The sequence below is a fragment of the Astyanax mexicanus genome, chromosome 18, assembly GCF_023375975.1.
Source record: "Astyanax mexicanus isolate ESR-SI-001 chromosome 18, AstMex3_surface, whole genome shotgun sequence".
Taxonomy (NCBI): domain Eukaryota; kingdom Metazoa; phylum Chordata; class Actinopteri; order Characiformes; family Acestrorhamphidae; genus Astyanax; species Astyanax mexicanus.
This window is the reverse complement of record NC_064425.1, coordinates 32,454,193-32,481,673: the sequence shown is the minus strand read 5'-3', so window position 1 is coordinate 32,481,673 and position 27,481 is coordinate 32,454,193. Positions and strand designations below refer to the sequence as shown.

At 39.1% G+C, this 27,481-nt stretch overlaps 1 protein-coding gene across 2 annotated transcripts; it reads right to left on the bottom strand.

The window, feature by feature from the left end:
• Positions 1 to 1,281: 1,281 nt before the first annotated feature.
• LOC103031751 (calcium-activated chloride channel regulator 1) lies at positions 1,282 to 26,812 on the bottom strand. 2 transcript variants are annotated; one of them, XM_049467354.1, is made up of 15 exons: positions 26,731 to 26,812; positions 23,513 to 23,676; positions 23,250 to 23,384; positions 21,134 to 21,284; positions 20,621 to 20,729; positions 17,838 to 18,003; positions 17,447 to 17,677; positions 15,139 to 15,363; positions 14,877 to 15,057; positions 8,428 to 8,534; positions 8,123 to 8,338; positions 7,150 to 7,420; positions 5,306 to 5,467; positions 3,122 to 3,346; positions 1,282 to 1,857 (listed from the first exon to the last, which is right to left on the bottom strand). In XM_049467354.1, the coding sequence occupies exons 2-15, from the start codon at positions 23,660 to 23,662 to the stop codon at positions 1,529 to 1,531; spliced, it is 2,658 nt and encodes an 885-aa protein (XP_049323311.1). In that variant the 5' UTR covers positions 23,663 to 23,676; positions 26,731 to 26,812; the 3' UTR covers positions 1,282 to 1,528. The 2 variants fall into 2 exon arrangements, with proteins under 2 accessions (XP_049323311.1, XP_049323310.1); XM_049467353.1 differs by having other exon boundaries at positions 26,720 to 26,803.
• Between the last annotated feature and the right edge of the window lie 669 nt (positions 26,813 to 27,481).

Sequence of the window (27,481 nt, the reverse complement as noted above, 5' to 3'; positions counted from 1 at the left end):
TCTTTCCAGTTTCTACCAGAGTGTCTGTATGTTAGTTTGTAAAGAATGAACCAGTAATCCTTTTAGAACTAAAGGTCGGAAAGCAGGTCGCAGTTCTCGCGAGCGTTGGTCGCGGCCACCTTGGAAAACTTACAGAGTCTGGTTTGAGCTCGGAGGAGCTCCGGCACAGACATGAGAGCACCGCTATTCCTACTATTACACCTCAATGCAGAGCTGGAGTGAGTTTCAAGCTGTTATTTTACTTCTTTAAAAAGATCAAAAATCAAGGAAATCCTACCTAGTGGGGCTTTAATTACTCCAACTTGTTTGACTCCAACTTCCTCCATAATCTGCCCTGCCCCCGCCCAACGCACAGATTTTTTTTCTGGCTGAATGACTGAAACGTTCAAATACAGACAACACAATGATAGACAAGACATCCCCAGGTGTGCATTGTATAGTTGTAATGCTCCGGAGCTGGTCTCGGTTCAGACTTCCAGCTCCAACCCTGATAGTGAGTTCTGGGGCAGCAGAAACCTGAAGTACATGGAGCAGATAGAACACTCGACTCGCTCTGCCGGTATTCAACTTGCTTACAAGTATATAGCTCTGGAAAAATGGAGAGACTTCAGTTTCTGAATCAGTTTCTCTGATTTTGCTATGTATAGGTATACATTTGATTAAAATTAACATTTTTGTTTTATTCTATAAACTGTAGACAACATTTTTCCTAAATTCCAAATAAAAATATAGTTATTTAGAGCAAAAAAAATTATTTGCAAAAAAACAAGAAATGGCTAAAATAACAAAAAAGATGCAGAGCATCTCAAATAATGCAAAGAAAACAAGTAATTTTTTTTTTATAAAGTTTTACACAATCGCTTAGCATGTGCATGTAATGAATTGGCCACACGCGGTTGCAGAAAGAGGCTGCAGCACTAAAAGAAAATCTTTAAAAAAGCTAAAAACCTCTCTGTGGTTGAATAATTTCATTGCTTACTTTTACTCTTACTCTGAGCTCTTACTCTCTTGAAACTGAAACTTACGTGAAGCGTTGCTCTTTCACACATCTGACCAGACAGATGTCAGACATGAGTCACATTAAAAAGACTGTCTGATAGAAAAAAATGTACCTGTTGTGTGAACACAGCCTTACATACACCAATCAGCCAACCAGGATCTGTGGAGGGGACGCTCTCCAGGAGAAGAATTGAAGCCTACTGCTATTTACAGACTGCAGCAGATTCATTTATATCAGTAGAAAACTTTACATTTGTAAATCTGAAAAATAACTTTTAAGAGAAGATTGTGTAATGCTTAAAGAGTTTATTGAAAAATGGCATATTAATCACAGCAGAGAGAGGCAGGTAGCATTTTATCGTGCCATTACATATTTACTGGTTTCATAGACAGGGATTAAGCCCAGTCAGGATTTATAGGCTGAAAACTGGTCAAATTCTCATAAACACTGCTTGTGTAAATTTTAGCCATCTCTATTCTGACTTTTTTTTGTTAATTGCAGATGTGATAACAACAGATATGAGACGCACTACCACTGCGGCAGGAAAGACCGCAGCATAGACTTGATAATAATGACCAGGCTGAAGCCTGGATATGCAGGTTCTTCAGGAGTCGGGAGGAACTTGGTGACCCGAGCGATGTTAGATAATTCAGACTTCACCCCCTTTTTGTTCTTTGCCTGAATAGCGAAGAACAGGGTGGTGCCGTTTTTGATCTGGGTATCCGGCAGGAAGTGATGCTGTTCAGCCGAGCCCACCTCTTTTGGCTGGAGTCCAGATGTGTTCAATAGATTAGCGCCACTGAAATTCTTCTGAAGCATCTCCAGATTTTCACTCCATCTGATTTCATAGGATTTAGCTTGAAAAGAAAAGAAATATTATGGAGGGCTATTCACATAAAGTACGTATTAAGTTCAGGAAACTAAAATCAGCAAACATAGATTTTTTTGTTTAATTAGCTGATGTGTTGAATAAAGTGGAACTGTCCTCAGGACGATACTTCTCTTTATACAGTAGTTGTGTGTAGTACTATGTATACACCAATCAAGCATATCTTTATGACTACCTAGTTTTTTCTCCACCCATTATTTATTTTTTCAGCTCTGCTGATCATATCCATCTTATTCTGCCACGCCCACTTTCAAGAGTTCATATTACATGGTTTCTATTTAAAGTAAAGTATTTAAGTAAATAAAGTATTTAAAGTAAATGCAAGTAAACTGAAGTAGCTGCTGCTGTGGATACTGATCATAACGTAGCTAGATATGAAAACCCAGCAGTTTAGCAGGATATTAAACATTGTTTATAGTGTTATACAGGAGTTTTAGTTTAGTTCTCCTGCACAGAGGCTGCTAAGCGCTAGCTCCTTGCCCATGCAGAGGTGAGTATTATCGATCTACGGCGTTGAGTTGAAAGCATAAGAATATTGATGATAGTTCATTACATGGTTTATTACTTTGACAAAATACATGGAGAGCATCAGGTGGACTTATTTTTCTTGATAATCACACCTCTAGGATACAAAACTCAGAGCAGTCTATGCCTTTCAGTATTTTGATCAGGACACACAAAGAAAACTATATACGAAAATGTAAACTTATTAGTCTAAATAAATAAAAGTTTAGTGCAACATAACTACTTAGTAAAAATGTGCAAGTAAAATAAAAACTATATAAAGTAGTGCGCAGCATATCTAGCTTTAGTTTGAATGCAGGAAGTTTCACACTTTTTCTGTGGACACTTTTGAGTCATTTACTGATATTATTTGGTTTGAAACATCATATAAATATGTTTGAAGCACTAAAGGTAAATAATATTGGTGGGGGAAGGAGATCTCACTTTTTTAGGTGTTTTTCTCAATGGGTTTCTTGTAGATGCTTTACCGCACTGGGATGCCATTGCTATTTTAAGTCCTGGCCTTTCTAACCATATATGGATGATTTTTATGTGTGAAGTAATTCCTGAGAACACCAGGTGTGATTTTGGCGGAAAATCCGTCCGTAGGGTTCTAAGGATTAAGAGATAATCTATGAGTTTGAGAGTTTGGGTGTGTGTACCAGGTAAACCTGACATATCATGCCCAATATGTCTTCGCTTCACAGTGGGTCATGTATATTATGTACCTGTCCCCTCATCATAGATTTCTCCTGGAGCCGTCCAGTTGAGAAGCACATTGTCATTCTGGAATTCGGCACTCAGGTCTCGGATTCTGTTTGGAGGGAAGTTGGGAGTGACACCTGATGCGACCTTCACCACAAAGCTCTCTCCAGTGGCTATTCTGCTGAAGCTGCCCACATTCGCCGGCTCCACGTTTACTGGTGGCTCCTGGGGGTTCAACTCTACTTTACCTGAAGAGAAGAACAGCAGTCTTTATGCTATATTTCACTCACTCACAACCTTAAAGAGCTTGTTTACGGACATTTACAGTTTCTTACACTGGATCTATCTTAGGCTTCGTTCACACAGCAGGTAAAAGTGGCCCAAATCCAGTCTCATGTATCACAAATGTGGTTATCTGTGTGGCAGCTTCAGATTCAATTTCAAATTGGATTATTTTAAAGGTGTCCTTCTGCTAATGTCCACTTTTTGTTGTTCTTTGTGAAAAACAATAGGTATCTTTGAGTTGTATATGGATGCTGCACATGAAAATGTTCCTCAACCTCCATTGTCTATTGTCAGTAGCTAGTAAAAGTAGTATTAGTATTTAAGGCCTCGCCCATCTTGGCTCGCGACCGCCCACAGGCAGAGCTGAAGCAACGCAGCTACATTGTCTCGCTAACAGCTTTAGAACAGCATGGCATTTAGTTCCAGAGTTACCTGTGCAAATAACACATCAGTGTTATATGCTTTGCCCAGTAATTCAGAGCTAAGGGACAAATGTTTAGAATTTGTGAATGAAACCGCCAGCAAAGTACGATTGAGAAAGGTAGGTTTATATGTTTAGAACAATTCTGTTTATACTAGTTATTTAGCTAGCTAGCTAGCTTGTGTAAGCAGAGGTGAGTAGTCCAGGTCCAGAAGGTAAAAATTCAGCAAACAAAACCCTGGGGGGATTTTTACTTTTTTAGCCCTGAAATACCTATCTTTGTAAGAAAATATAGGTTTACATAGGATCTCCAGTGGATTTTGCATTTTACAGAGACTCTAAAACTAGATCGGTGGCTGAACTGCACTTAGCAGGGCATTACACATGTTGTAAAGTAACTTATGACTGTGCAAAGACTGTTATTAGTGTAAAAATGTTTTTATTTTAAAATGTTTCTAATTGTTGTCAGTCTCACTGCCTCCTGGTGTCGCTTTTCTGTTGGCCAATCAGAGGCGATATGTTTGCATGTATGAATATTATTAAGCAATAGCTGAAATCCTATTGTTGTTCTCTGTCAACTCCTTCAGCAGCATTATAAGCAGCATTATAACGGATCACCGGAGCACTTTTTAAAATTTTATTTACATAAAACAGCTCACAGGGCATTCAGTCATACTAGAGACCACAACTGGACATTTTAAAATGAATGAAAAAACGATGGAATGACGCCTTTAAGATGTGGTACTGAAAATCAATTCAGTTCTGATCTGATTTGCGGTATTCTGACTGCATTTTACATTTAAGAGAAGGAAAAACTTCCATAAGAAGAAGGAGAAATGTGTTAATGTTGAAGAATTTAAGCTAACAACAATTCATAGAGTCTAGATTATTGATTATTGGCTGATTTTAGTTTGTTGATCAGCTGAGTTTGATTAGATGCTTTTCTTGCAAGTAATAATGATAAATAAGCTGTAAAGGATTTCACAATTTAAAATCACAAGTCATATATTATTGATGTAATTATGTGTATGTGTGTGTTACATTTGTTTGTTTAGATACATGAGATTTAGTAGTAAAACTCCTGGTGCAGAGACCTGTAATTTTATGGAAGAATCACTGCATTTTTGGCAGTATTTCATCATTTTTCCTGTTCTAAACAAAGCTTCTTCGGGATAAAAAGTCATTTATCTCGTAGCATAGCTAATATTTCTTAATCTCCTAGAGGTCATCTGTATCTGTAGATACTCTGTATGAAAAGTTGTTCTACCTGTGGAGTAAAAATGTGTTGACACTAATGAGTTATTAATAAAGTTAATAAAAGACTCCATATGGTGCAGAATTATTTGTTAATATAATGCTGGAAATTTTGGTGTAGTTTTGAAAGGCTTGTAGATTGTAGCCATTGTAATTAGACTTTAGGGAGATGTCTTCAGCAATGAGAACCATCAGAAACACCTCCTGAATGACCTCCTGTAGGGTGAAGAAAGTTTACCATACTTACCATTTACGATATATCCAGGGACATACAGAGCACCGCTGGGTTTGCCGAGTGAGCGTTTGGTGTCAGTACGGTCAGTCACTTTCACTTTCAGACTGTACCTTCCACTCTTTAAATATGTAAAATATCTAGAGTAGATGCCATCATCTTTAACGTTATCAGCCGCTGTAAAAAAAATGATGTAGAATATAATTAGAATTCAATCTAGCAAAATGTCTAACAATGCAGAGCTCACTGACCAATGATTCTGCTGGAGATCTACCTTCTACAAATTTTACCTTTACATCTATACATACACTGACTTGTTTTTACACACATTATAATACTGTTGGTGGACTATTCTCAGTGCAGCAGTGATGCTGAGCTGTTTAAGAACTTGTAGCAACTGAACACATGTTATTTAGTGCTAATCACTGCAGTGCTGAGAATAATGACCTACCACTTAAATAATAATAATAGCTATTCTGTGAAGAAGAACAGAAGAACAGGGTTAAAGGAGGAGAATAATAAAGTATACAGAGAAATACACAGAGCCTGGGAGGACCGTAAATAAAAAATAATTAAATTGAATGAACAATATAGCAGTTTATGCTCATGTTTTCTTTAATTTGAGTGAACCATTTGCAATTCGTGCTCACGATTTTGTTTAATTCAAGCGACCTTTTTTTTTTATTCAAGTGAGCGATTTGTATGTGCACTAAGACAAGATCTCGAAAGGATAGACCAAGGTCTTTAAGCTTTCCATATGGTCACCTTTCACAGGTATATAATGATAGATACCCATGAACCATATGCTGTTTCTATATCTAATAAAATAGACTAAAGTCAAATCAGTGTCCTGCTCAGAAACATGTCACAAATACATAAAAAAAACGAATAAATAATTATAAACTTGTTCAAGCTATATTTTCTGAATTATGGGGTTTTTTTTGCTACAAAGATTCACATATTGATGATATCTAAGGATCATGAATGTCATAATGATGTAATCAGATTTAAAAAAGGGGGGCATTTCCGGATTGAATGTTATTAAGAAATTGATAAACGCAATTCCACACTGCATCATAACTTTGATTTGATATGGTTTATGTAACACACATACAGTCATCCTGTACCAGTAAAATGTTTATTTACTTTATTCATGGCACAAATTGACTGTATTTGTGTATATTGTTGGTCAATAAGCTCTGCAAAAGGACTGTGCGCGCTCTCTTCAAAAGGCATCTCGCGGCACGCTGTGGCGTCGCCACCACTATGGCAAAATCTGAACACTGTATTATCTAACTGTAACACTAGAGCATTAATAATCAGCAGGTTACAAATGCAGATAACTGATTATCATCACAGCAGCCCTGTAACCGATCAAGAGCCATAAATGCTCCTTTTCATCCGAGCTTCTTGTCTTAGTGCACATAAAAAACGTTTGCTCAAATTAAAGAAATCATGAGCATGAACTGCTATATCATTCGCTCGATTTAATTCTTTTTTTATCCACGGAAATAGATACAGGACTATGAATATAAAAGGAAACCTGGCAACATTCTACAAAACAATCATTGTCACATATAGTGAGATTCTTCTCATGTAAGTGATGATAACAGGATGTTCTTTAGCATGCTAGATAGCTTCACTTGTGAAAATACACAAAATATATATGCCACATATCATCCATTTTACAACATGTTTGGACAAACTGTAAAAATATTACTGGATCTCGGAAAGCTGCAGGAGAGCTGAGGTGGGCTACTCAACAAAGGGTAGTACTCTTTATCATGTTTCACTACACCCAAAGTCAATTTTACACTGGAATTCTCCTTTATGTTTTTTTTAAAGTTTAAGAGGTTTACCTGCTCCGTTATCCAGGAGGTATAGTTGCACTGAATGCCCGGTATCTGACTGCAGGGTGGCAGTAACATTGGCCCCAAGAACAGGCATCAAATTCTGACTGACTTCAGCATAAACAACCAAGGGTTTACTTCCATCACTGCTCAGCTTGTTCATCTTGGCTGTAACGATAAGTGGAGGAACGCTATCGTGGGCTGCCCGACTCGTCACTGTTAAAGTCATAGTCTGAGCAGGTGCTTTTCTGTTGAGGAAGCTGTATTTCCAGACCCCAGGCTGCCGTGAAATAAGAGGAATTCAGAAGTCATTAAGTCCCATGTTGTGCTATATACTGTTAACTAAACAAGCACTTCATTATGACCATGAAACTCCATGTTTCTACACCCATTATCCAGTAATACACTGATCATATACAGTAATTTACTCTGTAGTCATATAATAATTTCAGACTGTAGTTCTGTATCTGTTTCTCCTGTATATTTCATTATTATCCTCTTTTCACCCTGTTCTTCAATACTCAGGACCCCACAGCAGAGAAGACCCCCACAGAGCAGCTGTTATTATTATTATTTGGATGGTGGGTCATTATTTTCAGCACTGCAATGATTAGCACTGATTAGCATGGTGGTGGTGTATGAGGTGTTAGCGTGAGCTGTTCTGGTACAGTAGGTGGAACAGGTACAGCAGTGCTGCTGGAGTTTTTAAACACCTCAGTGTCACTGCAGTGCTGAGAATAATGACCCACCACCCAAATAATAATAGCTGCTCTGTGGTGGTCTCTCCTGTGGGGTTTTAAGTATAGAATAACAGGATGAAAGAAGGAGAATAATAATGAAGTATACAGTGAAACAGATACAAGACCACAGACTGGAATTATAGCAAGTGTGGAGTTAAAAAAATGATAATGGGTGTACAAACAAGGACACAATATTGTACAAGATGAAATGATTAGTCAGATACTCAGAAACGCTGCTATACCTCTGCAGTTCCTGGAATATTTAAAGTGATGGTCTTTGATGCCGTGTCATCTTTGATGTGAGCCTGAGTGTAGACCCGCCCACTTGATGACTTTATGTACACGGTGGGTGTAGCTCTTTCATAGATGACTGTGAAGGTGGTGCTGTTTCCTACAGTGCGGTCTATAGGCACTGTTCCATTGAACCAATCAGCAGTATTCTTTCCAATGCTCTCGAGCTGTTTTATAAAATAATAATAAATCAGTAAAAGAGACACTCTGGCTCACAGTGTTGATAATCATCTGGCTGTTTATTACTGTATCTCACCTGCACTGTCTGTTTAATAGGATCTCCATCTGAAAATGAAAATGAGGAGAAGGCCTCCACCAGCTGGTTGGAGAGCAAATCATCCTTGGCCACAACAAACTTTCCTCCTAATGGAAAAAAAATAGGTAGATAAAATGTACTTTTTAAAATAAGAGTGCACGAATGAAGCAGTAAAGAATTGCTAAATACATGTATATGTAAAGTTACAGAGCGGGGTGTACGATCATGTAAAGTTACAGAGCGGCGTGTCTGACCATGTAAAGTTACAGAGCGGCGTGTCTGACCATGTAAAGTTACAGAGCGGCGTGTCTGACCATGTAAAGTTACAGAGTGGCGTGTCTGACCATGTAAAGTTACAGAGCGGCGTGTCTGATCATGTAAAGTTACAGAGCGGGGTGACGATCATGTAAAGTTACAGAGCGGCGTGTCTGACCATGTAAAGTTACAGAGCGGGGTGATGATCACGTAAAGTTACAGAGCGGGGTGTCTGATCATGTAAAGTTACAGAGTGGCGTGTCTGATCATGTAAAGTTACAGAGTGGCTTGTCTGACCATGTAAAGTTACAGAGCGGGGTGTCTGATCATGTAAAGTTACAGAGCGGGGTGTCTGATCATGTAAAGTTACAGAGCGGGGTGTACGATCATGTAAAGTTACAGAGCGGCGTGTCTGATCATGTAAAGTTACATAACGGGGTGTCTGATCATGTAAAGTTACAGAGCGGGGTGACGATCATGTAAAGTTACAGAGTGGGGTGTCTGATCATGTAAAGTTACAGAGCGGGGTGTCTGATCATGTAAAGTTACAGAGCGGCGTGTCTGATCATGTAAAGTTACACAGCGGGGTGTCTGATCATGTAAAGTTACAGAGCGGGGTGTCTGATCATGTAAAGTTACAGAGCGGCGTGACGATCATGTAAAGTTACAGAGCGGCGTGTCTGACCATGTAAAGTTACAGAGCGGGGTGACGATCATGTAAAGTTACAGAGCGGGGTGTCTGATCATGTAAAGTTACAGAGCGGCGTGACGATCATGTAAAGTTACAGAGCGGCGTGTCTGACCATGTAAAGTTACAGAGCGGGGTGACGATCATGTAAAGTTACAGAGCGGGGTGACGATCATGTAAAGTTACAGAGCGGGGTGTCTGATCATGTAAAGTTACAGAGCGGGGTGACGATCATGTCAAGTTACAGAGCGGCGTGTCTGACCATGTAAAGTTACAGAGCGGGGTGTCTGATCATGTAAAGTTACAGAGCGGCGTGTCTGATCATGTAAAGTTACAGAGCGGGGTGTCTGATCATGTAAAGTTACAGAGCGGGGTGTCTGATCATGTAAAGTTACAGAGCGGGCTGACAATCATGTAAAGTTACAGAGCGGGGTGTCTGATCATGTAAAGTTACAGAGTGGCGTGTCTGACCATGTAAAGTTACAGAGCGGGGTGTCTGATCATGTAAAGTTACAGAGCGGGGTGACGATCATGTAAAGTTACAGAGCGGGGTGTCTGATCATGTAAAGTTACAGAGTGGCGTGTCTGACCATGTAAAGTTACAGAGTGGCGTGTCTGACCATGTAAAGTTACAGAGCGGGGTGTCTGATCATGTAAAGTTACAGAGCGGGGTGACGATCATGTAAAGTTACAGAGCGGGGTGTCTGATCATGTAAAGTTACAGAGCGGCGTGTCTGACCATGTAAAGTTACAGAGCGGGGTGTCTGATCATGTAAAGTTACAGAGCGGGGTGTCTGATCATGTAAAGTTACAGAGCCGGGTGTCTGATCATGTAAAGTTACAGAGCGGGGTGACGATCATGTAAAGTTACAGAGCGGCGTGTCTGACCATGTAAAGTTACAGAGCGGCGTGTCTGATCATGTAAAGTTACAGAGCGGCGTGTCTGATCATGTAAAGTTACAGAGCGGCGTGTCTGATCATGTAAAGTTACAGAGCGGGGTGTCTGATCATGTAAAGTTACAGAGCGGCGTGTCTGATCATGTAAAGTTACAGAGCGGGGTGATGATCATGTAAAGTTACAGAGCGGGGTGTCTGATCATGTAAAGTTACAGAGTGGCGTGTCTGACCATGTAAAGTTACAGAGTGGCGTGTCTGACCATGTAAAGTTACAGAGCGGGGTGTCTGATCATGTAAAGTTACAGAGCGGGGTGACGATCATGTAAAGTTACAGAGCGGGGTGTCTGATCATGTAAAGTTACAGAGCGGCGTGTCTGATCATGTAAAGTTACAGAGCGGCGTGTCTGATCATGTAAAGTTACAGAGCGGGGTGACGATCATGTAAAGTTACAGAGCGGCGTGTCTGACCATGTAAAGTTACAGAGCGGGGTGTCTGATCATGTAAAGTTACAGAGCGGCGTGTCTGATCATGTAAAGTTACAGAGCGGGGTGTCTGATCATGTAAAGTTACAGAGCGGGGTGTCTGATCATGTAAAGTTACAGAGCGGGGTGACGATCATGTAAAGTTACAGAGCGGGGTGTCTGATCATGTAAAGTTACAGAGTGGCGTGTCTGACCATGTAAAGTTACAGAGCGGCGTGTCTGACCATGTAAAGTTACAGAGCGGGGTGTCTGATCATGTAAAGTTACAGAGCGGGGTGACGATCATGTAAAGTTACAGAGCGGGGTGTCTGATCATGTAAAGTTACAGAGTGGCGTGTCTGACCATGTAAAGTTACAGAGCGGGGTGTCTGATCATGTAAAGTTACAGAGCGGGGTGACGATCATGTAAAGTTACAGAGCGGCGTGTCTGACCATGTAAAGTTACAGAGCGGGGTGTCTGATCATGTAAAGTTACAGAGCGGGGTGTCTGATCATGTAAAGTTACAGAGCCGGGTGTCTGATCATGTAAAGTTACAGAGCGGGGTGACGATCATGTAAAGTTACAGAGCGGCGTGTCTGACCATGTAAAGTTACAGAGCGGCGTGTCTGATCATGTAAAGTTACAGAGCGGCGTGTCTGATCATGTAAAGTTACAGAGCGGCGTGTCTGATCATGTAAAGTTACAGAGCGTGGTGTCTGATCATGTAAAGTTACAGAGCGGCGTGTCTGATCATGTAAAGTTACAGAGCGGGGTGATGATCATGTAAAGTTACAGAGCGGGGTGTCTGATCATGTAAAGTTACAGAGTGGCGTGTCTGACCATGTAAAGTTACAGAGTGGCGTGTCTGACCATGTAAAGTTACAGAGCGGGGTGTCTGATCATGTAAAGTTACAGAGCGGGGTGTCTGATCATGTAAAGTTACAGAGCGGGGTGTACGATCATGTAAAGTTACAGAGCGGGGTGTCTGATCATGTAAAGTTACAGAGCGGCGTGTCTGATCATGTAAAGTTACAGAGCGGGGTGACGATCATGTAAAGTTACAGAGCGGGGTGTACGATCATGTAAAGTTACATAACGGGGTGTCTGATCATGTAAAGTTACAGAGCGGGGTGACGATCATGTAAAGTTACAGAGTGGGGTGTCTGATCATGTAAAGTTACAGAGCGGGGTGTCTGATCATGTAAAGTTACAGAGCGGCGTGTCTGATCATGTAAAGTTTCACAGCGGGGTGTCTGATCATGTAAAGTTACAGAGCGGGGTGTCTGATCATGTAAAGTTACAGAGCGGCGTGACGATCATGTAAAGTTACAGAGCGGCGTGTCTGACCATGTAAAGTTACAGAGCGGGGTGACGATCATGTAAAGTTACAGAGCGGGGTGTCTGATCATGTAAAGTTACAGAGCGGCGTGACGATCATGTAAAGTTACAGAGCGGGGTGTACAATCATGTAAAGTTACAGAGCGGGGTGACGATCATGTAAAGTTACAGAGCGGGGTGTCTGATCATGTAAAGTTACAGAGCGGCGTGTCTGATCATGTAAAGTTACAGAGCGGCGTGTCTGATCATGTAAAGTTACAGAGCGGGGTGACGATCATGTAAAGTTACAGAGCGGCGTGTCTGACCATGTAAAGTTACAGAGCGGGGTGTCTGATCATGTAAAGTTACAGAGCGGCGTGTCTGATCATGTAAAGTTACAGAGCGGGGTGACGATCATGTAAAGTTACAGAGCGGGGTGTCTGATTATGTAAAGTTACAGAGCGGGGTGTCTGATCATGTAAAGTTACAGAGCGGGGTGACGATCATGTAAAGTTACAGAGCGGGGTGTCTGATCATGTAAAGTTACAGAGTGGCGTGTCTGACCATGTAAAGTTACAGAGCGGCGTGTCTGACCATGTAAAGTTACAGAGCGGGGTGTCTGATCATGTAAAGTTACAGAGCGGGGTGACGATCATGTAAAGTTACAGAGCGGGGTGTCTGATCATGTAAAGTTACAGAGTGGCGTGTCTGACCATGTAAAGTTACAGAGTGCCGTGTCTGACCATGTAAAGTTACAGAGCGGGGTGTCTGATCATGTAAAGTTACAGAGCGGCGTGTCTGATCATGTAAAGTTACAGAGCAGGGTGACGATCATGTAAAGTTACAGAGCGGGGTGTCTGATCATGTAAAGTTACAGAGCGGGGTGTCTGATCATGTAAAGTTACAGAGCGGCGTGTCTGATCATGTAAAGTTACAGAGCGGGGTGTCTGATCATGTAAAGTTACAGAGCGGGGTGACGATCATGTAAAGTTACAGAGCGGCGTGTCTGATCATGTAAAGTTACAGAGCGGGGTGACGATCATGTAAAGTTACAGAGCGGGGTGTCTGATCATGTAAAGTTACAGAGCGGGGTGACGATCATGTAAAGTTACAGAGCGGGGTGTACGATCATGTAAAGTTACAGAGCGGGGTGTCTGATCATGTAAAGTTACAGAGCGGGGTGTCTGATCATGCAAAGTTACAGAGCGGGGTGTCTGATCATGTAAAGTTACAGAGCGGGGTGTCTGATCATGTAAAGTTACAGAGCGGGGTGTCTGATCATGTAAAGTTACAGAGCGGGGTGACGATCATGTCAAGTTACAGAGCGGCGTGTCTGATCATGTAAAGTTACAGAGCGGGGTGACGATCATGTAAAGTTACAGAGCGGCATGTCTGTCCATGTAAAGTTACAGAGCGGGGTGACGATCATGTAAAGTTACAGAGCGGCGTGTCTGACCATGTAAAGTTACAGAGCGGGGTGTCTGATCATGTAAAGTTACAGAGCGGCGTGTCTGACCATGTAAAGTTACAGAGCGGGGTGACGATCATGTAAAGTTACAGAGCGGGGTGTACGATCATGTAAAGTTACAGAACGGGGTGTCTGATCATGTAAAGTTACATAACGGGGTGTCTGATCATGTAAAGTTACAGAGCGGGGTGACGATCATGTAAAGTTACAGAGTGGGGTGTCTGATCATGTAAAGTTACAGAGCGGGGTGTCTGATCATGTAAAGTTACAGAGCGGCGTGTCTGATCATGTAAAGTTACACAGCGGGGTGTCTGATCATGTAAAGTTACAGAGCGGGGTGTCTGATCATGTAAAGTTACAGAGCGGCGTGACGATCATGTAAAGTTACAGAGTGGGGTGTCTGATCATGTAAAGTTACAGAGCGGCGTGTCTGATCATGTAAAGTTACACAGCGGGGTGTCTGATCATGTAAAGTTACACAGCGGGGTGTCTGATCATGTAAAGTTACAGAGCGTGGTGTCTGATCATGTAAAGTTACAGAGCGGCGTGACGATCATGTAAAGTTACAGAGCGGCGTGTCTGACCATGTAAAGTTACAGAGCGGGGTGACGATCATGTAAAGTTACAGAGCGGGGTGTACGATCATGTAAAGTTACAGAGCGGGGTGTCTGATCATGTAAAGTTACAGAGCGGGGTGTCTGATCATGTAAAGTTACAGAGCGGGGTGTCTGATCATGTAAAGTTACAGAGCGGGGTGTCTGATCATGTAAAGTTACAGAGTGGCGTGTCTGACCATGTAAAGTTACAGAGCGGGGTGTCTGATCATGTAAAGTTACAGAGCCGGGTGTCTGATCATGTAAAGTTACAGAGCGGGGTGTCTGATCATGTAAAGTTACAGAGCGGCGTGTCTGACCATGTAAAGTTACAGAGCGGGGTGTCTGATCATGTAAAGTTACAGAGCGGGGTGTCTGATCATGTAAAGTTACAGAGCGGGGTGTCTGATCATGTAAAGTTACAGAGCGGCGTGTATGACCATGTAAAGTTACAGAGCGGGGTGACGATCATGTAAAGTTACAGAGTGGGGATGTACTACCATAAAGATACAGAGTAAAGTTACATAATAATGCCAATGGGTTTACAATAGGACATCATAAAAGCTGCTTTAGGTAAATTCTGCCACTTAAAGTTGCACCCATTGATGATTAGGTGCCAACAGGTGTGCAAGTATGTAAACACTTGATCCTATTGGTACCATGCTTATTGTCAGCAGCATGAAAAAAAAAGGATGAAAAAAACAGGATAAACCAAGAATAAGCAAGATTGTGTATAGTACATATAGTACAGTGCATTATTATCTGTACCTGTTTGATCTGCCATGGTTTTTAGAATGACAGAGGCACTCGGACCAAGTGCTAAAGTATTGATAATGGCACCACTCTTCACCGCTGTCTGAAAACAAGTATTAATGTCATCGGAAGCTTCACCGTCTGTCAGAAAAATCACATCATCTCCTATTGTGTCTCCATCATCTGCCTTAAGCACCTGAAATACAAGGAAAAGGCCTCTTTTAGTCTATTCTTTTAAGTAAGTGTAAAAAAATTTTACACACATACTGTTCCTTACCTCTAAGCTTTTCAGGAGTCCTTTACACATGTATGTACCTCCTCCTGCAGATGTTGGCAGGTTTTTGATTAAAGCATCTCTTGAGGCTTTTCCCTTTATTTTAGTCAGAGGTCTTCTAATACTTGCATCATTACTAAACTGAACGATGGCCACAGATGCCCCCTCCTCCACAATCTCGCTGAGGAAAAGTGCAGCTGCCTGCTGCTGTCGGCGTATTCTCTCTCCCTTTAAACCAAACAAATCATACACAAACCAATATTAGACCTTACAGACCTTTAAAGCCTTTTTTTTACAAGACACTGGTGGTACTGGCAATTTACTAATATAAGTGTATTATGATGAAAAAGACTGAAAGTTTATTTGATAAAAAAGTATATATTTTTCCCTAGTATGTTATGTTATTGCTCATTTATTACAGTAAACTATACCAGACATGAACTGTTCATTTACTTATTATATACAGTGGTGCTTGAAAAATTGTAAACCCTTTAGAGTTTCTAGATTGTGTGGTCAGGTCGGTCACATCAGTGTGCTGTGCCCTAGGCAAATTGGAGAAAGTGCAAGTTGTGAAGGACTGGCCGACCCCCTCCAAACTGAGGGACCTAAAACGGTTCACTAACAAGTAGTTTGTGCGAGGCTTTTCTTGCATAGCTGTGCCCCTGCTCCAAATGCAACATAAGGGCAGTGATTTTTGTCTAGACAGCAAAATGCAAGCAGACCTTTAGCTGTTTGAAGAATGCCTTGACAGGGTCTCCCATTTTCAACCCCCAGACTCCACCCTGCAATTTGTTCTGGACACATTTTCCAGCGATGCTGAGCCAGGTGGGCCAAGAAGGGGAGAAAGTGGTGGCTTATTACGGTTAGAATTTCAATAAAGTTGAACAGCAACATTTTGTCACGCGCAGAGAGCTCCTGTTTTTATAATAGCAATAAGTCACCAAGTACTCTCTCTGTGGCCTATCTTTCACTGTCCAGACTGATCACATAGCCCACGCAGCCCTCAGTGTCCTTTTTAGAGCCAAAGAGGCCGATGGCATGCTGGCTGGAAGAAATAGGATTGCATGACGAGTGTTGTTTAAAAAGTTTTCAGCTCTCTGGGTGAAGGACAGGGTGCTCCAGAGGTCCTGGAAGGACATTCACCATTGGTATGACCTTTGTACCAATCACAAAGGCCCCCCAGATCAGTCCTGTGCCCACCACCAACAGCTGGCAGTAGGGGCCCCAGTGAAAAGAGTTACAGTAGACAAAATGTGTCCTTTCCCCGTTCAGACAACGGGGACCATTATGTCCTATTTGCTATGAACTATTTCAAAAAATGGCCAGAGGCTTATGCCATGCCAGATCAGGATTTAGGGACTGTTGCAGATGCCCTGGTAAAGGGCATGTTTTTCAGGTTTGGTGCAGTGAGGTCATCCACAGTGACCAAGGAACAACCTTTGAGTCTGGTGTTTTTTCTACTATATGTAAGTGAGTGGGTATGCAAAAGACAAAGACCACCCCACTACATCCTCAGACTGATGGCCTAGTCGGTTTAAGAGGACACTGGCCAACAGCTTACCATACTCTCCCTCCCTATGGGTTAAGAGATCTGCTGTGCAGAATTTAAACTCAAGGAAGAAGGGATACTGCATTACATTGCAATATCATTGGGTGGGGTGTGAGAAGTTCTAGAAAAACTAAGTGAAGTGATGTATAGAGTTTTTTTTCACCTAGGGCTAAATGGGTTGCCCTCCACAGGAACAGGTTGACCCCAATAAGCCAGAATACTACACCCCCAGTGAATTCATTTCCACCCCAATCTCCCTCAAGCTCGCTAGCCTGCTAGCTTGTCTTGACGTGGTTGCAGCCAACAGTAACCATTTTTAGGTCCCAGTATTAAGCAATGACTAAAAACTACTTTTTCATCCATCTATTCAACACGTCCAGCCGGACGCTACAATACCACTGCTGCGGGTGCCCCGCCTCACAGGTGCTCAAGGTCAAAATGAGCCATGGTGGGCATCCCTAATTTCATTTCTGAAAGGTGGCAACCCTACCACAAGCTCCTCAAGACAGTTCCCGTTTTATTCTTAGCAACCAGGGTGTTAGCACATGCAGCTTAGGCCAATTCCCTTAAATAATAGGCTGAGGATTTGGGCCAGAATTGTCCTTAGATTTAACCTGGATCCAGACTGATGCCTTTTGATTGGTATGGTTTGGTCAGATAATGGCACGAGTGATTTTTGATACCTGGGATGCAATAATTGAGAGAATGAACAGATGTAATGTTGTTTCTGAAAGGAATTAATTTTATTAATTTGTTACTTACGCTCATACTTCCAGAGACATCAAGGATGAGGCAGGTGGCCCGACTTTTCCTCTGGACCACTCTGAATTTTGGAGGTGGTGGTTTAGTCTTGAGAGGGGTTAAGGTCTTAAGGGCGGCACTGTCCACTGAATGTTTATAAATGATGGTACGGGTAGATCTGAAGTTACATTCCTTGTTCTGCCGGTTCGGAGCTTCAGTGTTGTGATCTCCATCTTCACAAAACGTTTTAACCTGCAGAGTGGTCATTTTAAATTTGCTTTGATATTTTTTATACACTATATAATTTATTTTCTTACTGCATCTCATTTCCTTAATGGGCCAACAGTTTCATTAATCATAATAATCTGTGTGACAAACTTTGCTTTGATTTATATATTTAACTTCAACTTACAGCATCTAGACTTGGCATGAACATGATTGAAGAGCTTGTTTTTTGATCTTTGTTTGGAATGAACTTGCATCCCTTAGTGGGTAAACCAGTTTTCGGATCAAAACTGCAAGGAAGAGGACTTCCACTGGACACGTCATACAACTTGCCAGCAATCTTCCCACTACATCTGAAATACACATATTCAGAACATTATATTTGTGAGTATATATAAGTCCCTTTACAGTGTCACTGTAAGAAATGTCCTTGAACTTTTTTGGCGAATTGGAAAAACACAGTGATGTAAAAAAAAAAGGTATTTTTCTGCAAAACTAGGTGTGCCTGGTTGTTGGAGGAGCCTGTTTAAATCAGTTGATTCAGGGTAGGTTTACATGTATGGTTATAGAATAAAACTAAACAAACATGAATTTAAAAAGCTAAAATGCACTTTTACACAAAACAATTTATAGTATTTTCCTGTAATTATGATCTCTAGTAAAATGAAAAGAATGGACTGTTTTTGATTTCATTTTTATGAAAAAATACTGTGTTAGTGAAATACATGAATCATCTGTGTTTCCGCAGCTTTCAACTGTTGGTTCTAATTAAACTTACTGTGAGTTTCTTTTTGTAAAGAAAAGGTTAGCTGGATGTTTTGGTAAGGTTAGCTGGTTGGCTAGATGTTTTCATGAGGTTAAAATAATATTTTGATGATGTTGGCTGGATATTTTGGTGAGGTTAGCAGGATGTTTTGATAAGATTTACTCAATTTTTTGGTGAGGTTGACTATGTTTTGGTGAGGTTGGCTAAATATTTTAATGAAGTTGGCTGAATGTTGTTTTGGTGAGGTTATCTGGATATTTTGGTGAGGCTGGCTAAATATTTTTGGTGAAGTTGGCTGGATGTTTAAGTAAGGTTTTCTAAATATTTTAATGAGGTTGGCTAAATGTTTTGTTGAGGTTAGCTGGATGGTTTGGTGAGGTTAGCTGGCTGGTTTGGTGAGGTTAGCTGGATGTTTTGTTGAGGTTGGCTGGATGGTTTGGTGAGGTTGGCTGGATATTTGAGTGAGGTAAACTGGATGTTTTGGTGAGGTAAGCTAGATGTTTTGGTGAGGTAAGCTAAATGTTTTGGTGAGGTTAGCTGGATGTTTTGGTGAGGTTGGCTGGACGGTTTGGTGAGGTTGGCTGGATATTTGAGTGAGGTAAACTGGATGTTTTGGTGAGGTAAGCTAGATGTTTTGGTGAGGTAAGCTAAATGTTTTGGTGAGGTTAGCTGGATGTTTTGGTGACGTAAGCTGGATGTTTTGGTGAGGTTAGCTGGATGTTTTGGTGAGGTAAGCTGGATGTTTTGGTGAGGTAAACTAGATGTTTTGGTGAGGTTAGCTGGATGTTTTGCTAAGAGTAAGTGGAGTTTTTTTTAACTCATTGGGTGTTTGAGTGAGGTTAGCTGAAAGGTTTGGTCAGGTAAGTTGAATGTTTTGGTGAGGTTGGCTGGATATTTGAGTGAGGTAAGCTAGATGTTTTGGTGAGGTAAGCTGGATGTTTTGGTGAGGTAAGCTGGATGTTTTGGTGAGGTAAACTAGATGTTTTGGTGAGGTTAGCTGGATGTTTTGCTAAGAGTAACTGGAGTTTTTTGTAACTCATTGGGTGTTTGAGTGAGGTTAGCTGGATGGTTTGGTCAGGTAAGTTGAATGTTTTGTTGAGTTTGGTTGGATATTTGAGTGAGGTTAGCTGGATGTTTTGGTGAGGTTAGCTAGATGGTTTGTTGAGGTTTGTTGGATATTTGAGTGAGGTTGGCTGGATGTTTTGGTGAGGTTAGCTGGATGTTTTGTTGAGGTTGGCTGGATATTTGAGTGAGGTTGGCTGGATGGTTTGGTGAGGTTTGTTGAATATTTGAATGAGGTTTGCTGAATGTTTTGGTGAGGTTAGCTAGATGTTTTGGTGAGGTTGGCTGGATATTTGAGTGAAGTTAGCTGGATGTCTTGGTGAGGTAAGCTGGATATTTGAGTGAGGTTAGCTGGATATTTGAGTGAGGTTGGCTGGATGGTTTGGTGAGGTAAGCTGGATGTTTTGATGAGGTTAGCTGGATGTTTTGGTGAGGTTAGCTGTATATTTGAGTGAGGTTAGCTGGATGAGTAAGTGGCCTTTTGTTGTATTTTAGAGGTTCCATATTGGACCAGCTTTATCTTTTCGAGTGTTATGTAGTGTTTGAGCAGATATTTTATGTTACACTGCAGTAGCTCTTACACATTAACTTCAGTGCTTTCTTGAAGTTTTTAGTCTGTAAATAAACAGTTTTTCTATGTAGAGAAAGTTAAGGTTTTGCATTTGTAACAATTCTGACTATAAATTTACAATTTAGACTTTGAATCTACTGAAACTTCTCTGTTTTTTCTTTGGGATCGGGGTTAAAGAAATATAAACAAAAAATATTGTTTGCTGTCAGGAGAGGCACTAGAAAAAAGTTACACATTTTTTAAATTTTTTACTGCTCCCAGAAATTATTATTTTTTTTACTGTGTGCACAAACCAAACAAAGACATGATTTCATCTTTACCACAAAATCCATAAATAACACAATTAAACCAATTGCAAACTAACTACCAAACAAAAAGCACAGGTGATATAGTAACACCACTTAATGCTCAGCACTTATTTAAAGAAACATTTCAGAAATGGTCTTTCACCCTATATAAAATAACCAAAACCTTCATCTCATTTAGTTTAATGGTCTGTAATGTCTCCAGATCAGTAAATCTGACATAAAAATTCAGAAATCCTCTGATATGTCTTTTAAAATGATATTACCTTGTGTGTTCAATCTCTTGAGTTTTGGACCAGTAGAATGGCTGCTTCTTATTGTACTCATCAAACACCCCCCATCTGAGATGAGCCCATTCATGGACGAAGACCTTTTCTAAAAATAATACAATAAAATAAAAAATCAGTATGTGTGTGTAATGTTCTGGAGCCAAAGATCCATGGGAATACTTCGGATAAAAATATCTAAAATTCTATAATACGACATTAATTATTATCTAAAATTCTAATTACAGTTTTCCTCTTCTGCATGTTTTATTCTAATGTTGTTGATGGTTAAGCTTTACAGCCTGGATGGTTTAACCAATTAATTAATGAATAAATATAATGCCTATTCATGTGCAAGCTAAAATGTCCCTTTAAAATCCATGTGACCCTATTTAGATATGTGGCAGAGAATAGCTCTGTCACTCCTGAATACAGGGTTGCATTTCTGTAAAAACACTTTTTTTCTCAGCAGCTTCTGAAGAGTATGAACATAAATATGGACTAAACTCTCACCTCTGGGCCCGAATACTTTGAGAAGGTCGTCTTTTAGGAGGAAATCTGGGGTGAAGTGAATGTGCTCTCCTTCTTCCCCACAGCCTTTCATCTGTTTAGTGTACGGCTCATCACCGAATGCTGTGTTCGGGTGGCCAACGATCACATTGGCCTGTGTAATAACCAGAATATAAGTTCTAGAACAAACAATATTTGCTGATAGAAAGTGTGTAATTAGTTAAGAATAAAATTACATGACAACAATCAGTAGAAACCAAAATCATCAACCCATAGGGAGGGACTTAAATGCATGCTGGAAATTTCATCACTGTAATCCCACATGCCTGTATTTACCCCAGCAGTATTTGGGCATGATCCCTGAACTAGAATCTGACTGAGGTGTTTACACAGTGAGGAAAATAAGTATTTGAACACCCTGTAACTTTGCCAGTTCCCCCACTTAGAAGTCATGGAGGGGTCTGAAATTTTAGATGCATGTCCGCTGTAAGAGACACTTTGGCCCATTTTTCCACACAGATCTTCTCCAGATCAGCCAGGTTTCTGGGCTGTCGCTGAGAAACACAGAGTTTCAGCTCCCTCCAAAGATTTTCTATTGGGTTTAGGTCTGGAGACTGGCTAGGCCACTCCAGAACCTTGATATGCTTCTTACGAAGTCACCCCTTGGTTATCCTGGCTGTGCTCTTTGGGTCATTGTCATGTTGGAAGACCCAGCCATGACCCATCTTCAATGCTCTAACTGAGGGAAGAAGGTTGCTCCCCAAAATCTCGCAATACCTGGCCCTGGTCATCCTCTCCTTAATACAGTTCAGTCATCCATTACAACACATGATGCTTCCACCCCCATGCTTCACAGTAGGGATGGTGTTTTAGGATGGTACTCATCCATACATTCTTCGTCCACCAAACACGGCGAGTGGAATTAAGACCAAAAAGTTCTATTTTGTTTGAGGTTTGTAAGAGTTGTAAACACCTGTAAGTGTATATTTATTGCCTGATTCCGTAACTATGGCCTCTAAAAATCTGTGCCCAACTCAGCACACAGTTCAATAGGAATGGCTATTGGAAACCTAAATCAACTAATTGTTCAGTCATCATTATATGGAAAAAATTCTGTCTGAGAACACACTGTCTGGGTTTTTGTTGCCGTAATAATAACAATAATAATAATAATAATAATAATAATAATAATAATAATAATAATAATAATAACAATAATAATAATAATAATAATAATAATAATAATAATAATAATAATAACAGCAATGATAATAATGTGATAGCAACAACTAAAATAATAATAATAATAATAATAATAATAATAATAATAATAATAATAACAATAATAATAATAACAATAATAATAATAACAATAATAATAATAATAATAATAATAATAATAATAACAGCAATGATAATAATGTGATAGCAACAACTAAAATAATAATAATAATAATAATAATAATAATAATAATAATCATTATTATTATTATTATTATTATTATTATTGTTGTTGTTGTTGTTGTTGTTTTTGTTAGTATTATTATTATTATATAAAGAACCTTTAGATTTTTAAATTGAGAGATTACACAAACCAGATAAAACATATACAATTAAAATAAACTACAAAATAAATACACAAGTTAGCATAAAAATAATACTACATATAAAACAGAAAAATTCTGCAAGACAAATGGAACTAATTTCCACTCTAAGCCTTAATCTTTGCTGAAATGTACGTTTGTTTTCATGCCAAGTACTTCTATAAAAATCACAGTTCTGGTGTGAGATGTGTCTTGTGCTACCAGTAGTGATAAGGACACTAGCAATACCAAAACTGTAGAAACATCAGTCATAAAGGAAACAGAAAGAGTATTTATCTGTGGATTAAGCTGCTAAACCACACCTTTTTGGGGGTGTGTCCTGCTGTTGTCTCTCCACTTCACCTGTTGTCGCTTTAATTTGCACCAATGCAGGTGAACTCGACTCACAATCCGTTCCTCCTTCCTATCTGAGCAGATTAATATCCCTGAACTTTGACACATTATCTGCACTGCTGCTAAAACCCACCCATTCTGCACATGAAAATATTGTAAAAAAAATATCTGAAATGTTGTACCTTATCGTAGGTTTCTCTTCTTGCTTTCGCGAAAGATCCGGTCCAGGTTGGTGGAACTAGTATGTTCACCTCCTTGATAAACACCTTTCTGTCTAAAGCTTCAAGCAGATATTCTGATCCTTTTGTAATCATTGTCTGTACACACAGAAAAGGAGACAAAAAAATGATACAACACTACTAAATAATCATACAATCAAATTATGGTCTCATGCTGTATGATTCATATGTAATATATGGAATATACAGTATGTAGAAGAAGGTACCTTGATTCGATTGATAAGCTCATTGTTCTGAGGTACAGCTGGGTTGATGGCTATAAGAAGGTCTGTGTATCCATTTCCATCCAGTTTAATTCCTATAGCAGCTCCCAGAGCGCTGAGAACCAGCGACACCACAGCAACCACTCTCACCATGACTGCAGAACTAGCTGGAATGTGAAGCACAGAGTGGGAGCTTTATTACAGAGGTTTATGATCATTTCTGTCATTATAGGGCCTTTACTAAAAACCAGGCTGTGAAAATAAATCTAATTAATGGCATGTCAATATCCAATTAGCTCAGATTCCTATGCAAGAGAATAAATTACATAAGGCTTTAAAAATCTGCTGGTGTCATGCATGTTCACTCATTTCCCATAATCCACCTGTTGTGGATTCTTGTATTCGGCAATGTATAATTTTACCAGTTGATGCTGAATCATACCACCAAGGAACTGCTCAGACAAGGAAGACCTTCAAAACTCTTCAAAACTTTTGAGAAGGCGAGTTTTTAAACATCTCAGTGCCATTGCCTGACTGAGAAAAGTCCATTAAGAGCTTCTTTTAAGTTAAGTTATTTAGACAATAAAAAAGGACTACACTGAAAAAATGATGAGTAAAATTTACTTTAAAAAAGTTTCGCAACTTTCTGCATTTGCTTTTTTTAAGTAAATTTAATTTCAGATACATTTAAGTAACTTCAACTCGGTATCAAGATGTGAACTGAACTTCAGTCAATCCTTTCTTTCAGTAAACTTTACTTAATTTATTTTTGCTGAATCAATCCTTTCTTTTAGTGACCTTTACTTAATTTCTGCATACAATATTCCCTGATTACAATTGATTTGGTTTATACAATATTACTCAAATAATTTATGATACATAATATATTATAATTCTTGGAATTTAAATATTTTAGTTAAAACACACATTTAAATATTTACATAATCTCAAAGATTTATTTTGTAAACAGGATGGCATGTAATACATTCTTTTGAGTATACTAAAAATAATGTATTACATGCCATTCATGTGTTGAGAGAGTGTAATATGTGTGTTTTAACTAACATATTGAAATTTCAGCAATTATAATATATTATGTATCATAAATTATTTAATTCATAATAAAATAATTGTATGAATTAAGTAATATTGTATGCAGAAATTAAGTAAAGGTCACTAAAAGAAAGGATTGATTCAGTAAAAATAAATGAAGTAAAGGTCACTAAAAGAAAGGATTGTCTGAAGTTCAGTCACTTATTTACTCTATGTAACATTTAAATCTTGAAACCGAGTTGAAGTTACTTACATTTTTCTGAAATTAAATTTTACTTTTAAAAAAGCCAATGCAGAAAGTTGCAAAACTTTTTTAAAAGTAAATTTTACTCATCATTTTTTTCAGTGTAGAAAATCACAAGAGCAACACTGTAAACTGTGCAGCAACAGATTCAGAGCTGTCTCTTTACTTCATCTATAATGTGTTTCAGCTGTAAGACTGTGGAATTATTGGACAGCCGAGACACATTTTTAAAATAAGGTAAAAATTGCTTAAAAATTCTTTGCACATTACACAAAAATTACTTTCCTAATGACTCCTGGCATAATTTATTTCCATACCCCCCTCACCCCTCACCATCTGTGTGTAGCTGTGTGGATCAGGACTACATTCCCTTTGGGCATTTAGTAAATTTAGTATTTTATCTTATTGAATACATCACTTTGTTTTACTAACTTTTCTTAAGGGAACTTTAGCTTTTCTTTTTCTTAATACAGGATCACATTTATTCCCTTATACCAGCATTATAGGAAAAGTATCCCTGCATTAAGTCACAATTTGCAGCAAAGAAAACGGTAACTTGCTCATATGTCCCAAAACAATGTGGCCAGGCAGTTAACCGCTATATAAAATATAACTAAATACCCGGTAATCCAGTTAGAAAAGAAAGGAACAGAGCTTTTTGTGTAAAGTAGGAATTATTAACCCTGATAAGGCACACCTGAAAACCATTTCAGGTGACCACCTCTTGATGAAGCTCATTAAGAGAATGCCAAGAGTGTGCAAAGCAGTAATCAGAGCAAAGGATGGCTAAAGGGTGGATAATTGCTCCTATAATTACTACCCTTGTGAAAAAAGTGTACCTAAATTATGCTAATATAGGTTTGTACTTAAGTTATGTTATTTTGGAACCACTAATTTGTACTTTATTACTACTTATTTGTAATTAAAATAATATAAATGTGCACAAAATGTATACTCAGTACTATTTAATACAATTTTATTTTTATTTAATACAATTATATTTGTTTGGGCTGTCGAACTGAACATTAAAAACATATTAAAAGTGTGACTAAAATATAGCTTAAACATCACATTTATTTTGAGGAGTGTATATAAACTGGGAAAAACAAAAGCAATATATCTCATTTCTACTAACTTAACTAAGTAAACTATGTTTTCTAAGTATAAATTTAACCCATTAAAGTTCATTATCACAGTTTTAATTTGTCAATTTGAAATTATTGTTTCGTTGCAAAGTTGACTGAAGTAGAGTTTTATTGCAGAAATATCGACTCCTATAGACTCCTATAAACTATACTATAGAAGTAAAAGTATAGTTTTATCGTAAAAAGATTCATAAAATAATATTAAGCATATATTTTTACTAAGTACATCACTAGTACAAAATTAGCACAGCCAAATAAAGTATACTTTTTCAAACTACACTGAAATACAGATTAAACAACTATGTAAGTATAGGTAGAAAAGTATACTTTAATTATTACGCCTATAATTCAAGTACACTATTATTATATTTAAATACACAACTTTTCGACAAGTTTATGTAATGCTTGCCGCACCACTACAATTGGCCGACACTTGCCACATAACTTTTAAATGTTTTGATTGGTTGATTGATTTAAGCACTTTTTTTAATTGTATTAATTTCTAAAATTCTAAAAATAGACTGGGTTGTGTACTCTCTCTGCTATAAAGTTATAAATGTGTAATTTAGGATATCGGCATCGGGCCAGAATTCCAACACTGGTGCATCCCCAGTGCAAAGTGCTGAGTAATGTTAATCAAACTTAACCTTATATTTTGTGTGCCTCAGCTGTTTAATGTAGCTAATATTTACTAAGAATCTGGGGTGAATAATTTGTAATGTTTTTAGCTTGTGTTAAATGTATTAATCCAATGAAGTATTTTATTACAGGGTACTCGCCTGGAGAAGCCTCCTCCTTCCTCCTGAAGGATGTTTAAGATGTTTTAGACAGCAGTGATGTGCAGGGATGTGTGGTGATGTGATGAGATTTTCCAGCATCTGCTCTTATATAGACAGCTAGCCCCGCCCTCTCTGAGCCGAGAGGACTGAGACACGCCCACTTCATAAAAACCATGCAGTGACTGTACATGGCTCCCCTTAAATTAAGCATCTAATTAAGACCTGGGATTTAGTTTTTCTTCGATGATGCCCTTTTCTTTTTACAAATGCCATACCGGATCCTACCATGGCAGATGGTTTGTCTCTTACTGGTCTGCCAAAATATCTCCTCTGCACTCGGATCATAGCCATTCCTCTGCTCTGTGTCAGTGTGTCTTTGCTATCGTAACAACATGAAAAGTACAGCTTGCGTGGCTCAAAACATGCAAAAGACATGTACTAATTCTCTTAATTATTAATCACGGGTGTGCTTTGGACGTAACATAAATTAAAAACCAATCACGTTGTGAAGGTGCGCCAGCAGGTAATTTACAGGAACAGCAATGTTAGTTTATTTATTATTCTGTTTATTGTTGATGTAAAGTCAGATTTGTGCTGCAGTTTGTTCATGTGTGTGTAATAAGAGGGGGTATAAGTGTGGCACGTCTGTGTTACCAAGATACAGTAGCAATTAACGTCTGACTGGTGACTGTTGTCAGGGTTTTAATCAGTCAGTAAGTAGAGCACCTGTCTTTTCCGTTGCCAAGATAGC

What these genes read in the sequence shown, in the direction of transcription:
- LOC103031751 (XM_049467354.1), bottom strand. Translation starts at nt 23,662, where the DNA reads ATGGTGAGAGTGGTTGCTGTGGTGTCGCTGGTTCTCAGCGCTCTGGGA. An exon ending in AACCATGGCAGATCAAACAG is followed by an intron (nt 8,535 to 14,876) that starts GTACAGATAATA and finishes TTTTTCCATTAG; the next exon opens with GAGGAAAGTTTGTTGTGGCC. An exon ending in CTATTAAACAGACAGTGCAG is followed by an intron (nt 8,339 to 8,427) that starts GTGAGATACAGT and finishes TTTATAAAACAG; the next exon opens with CTCGAGAGCATTGGAAAGAA.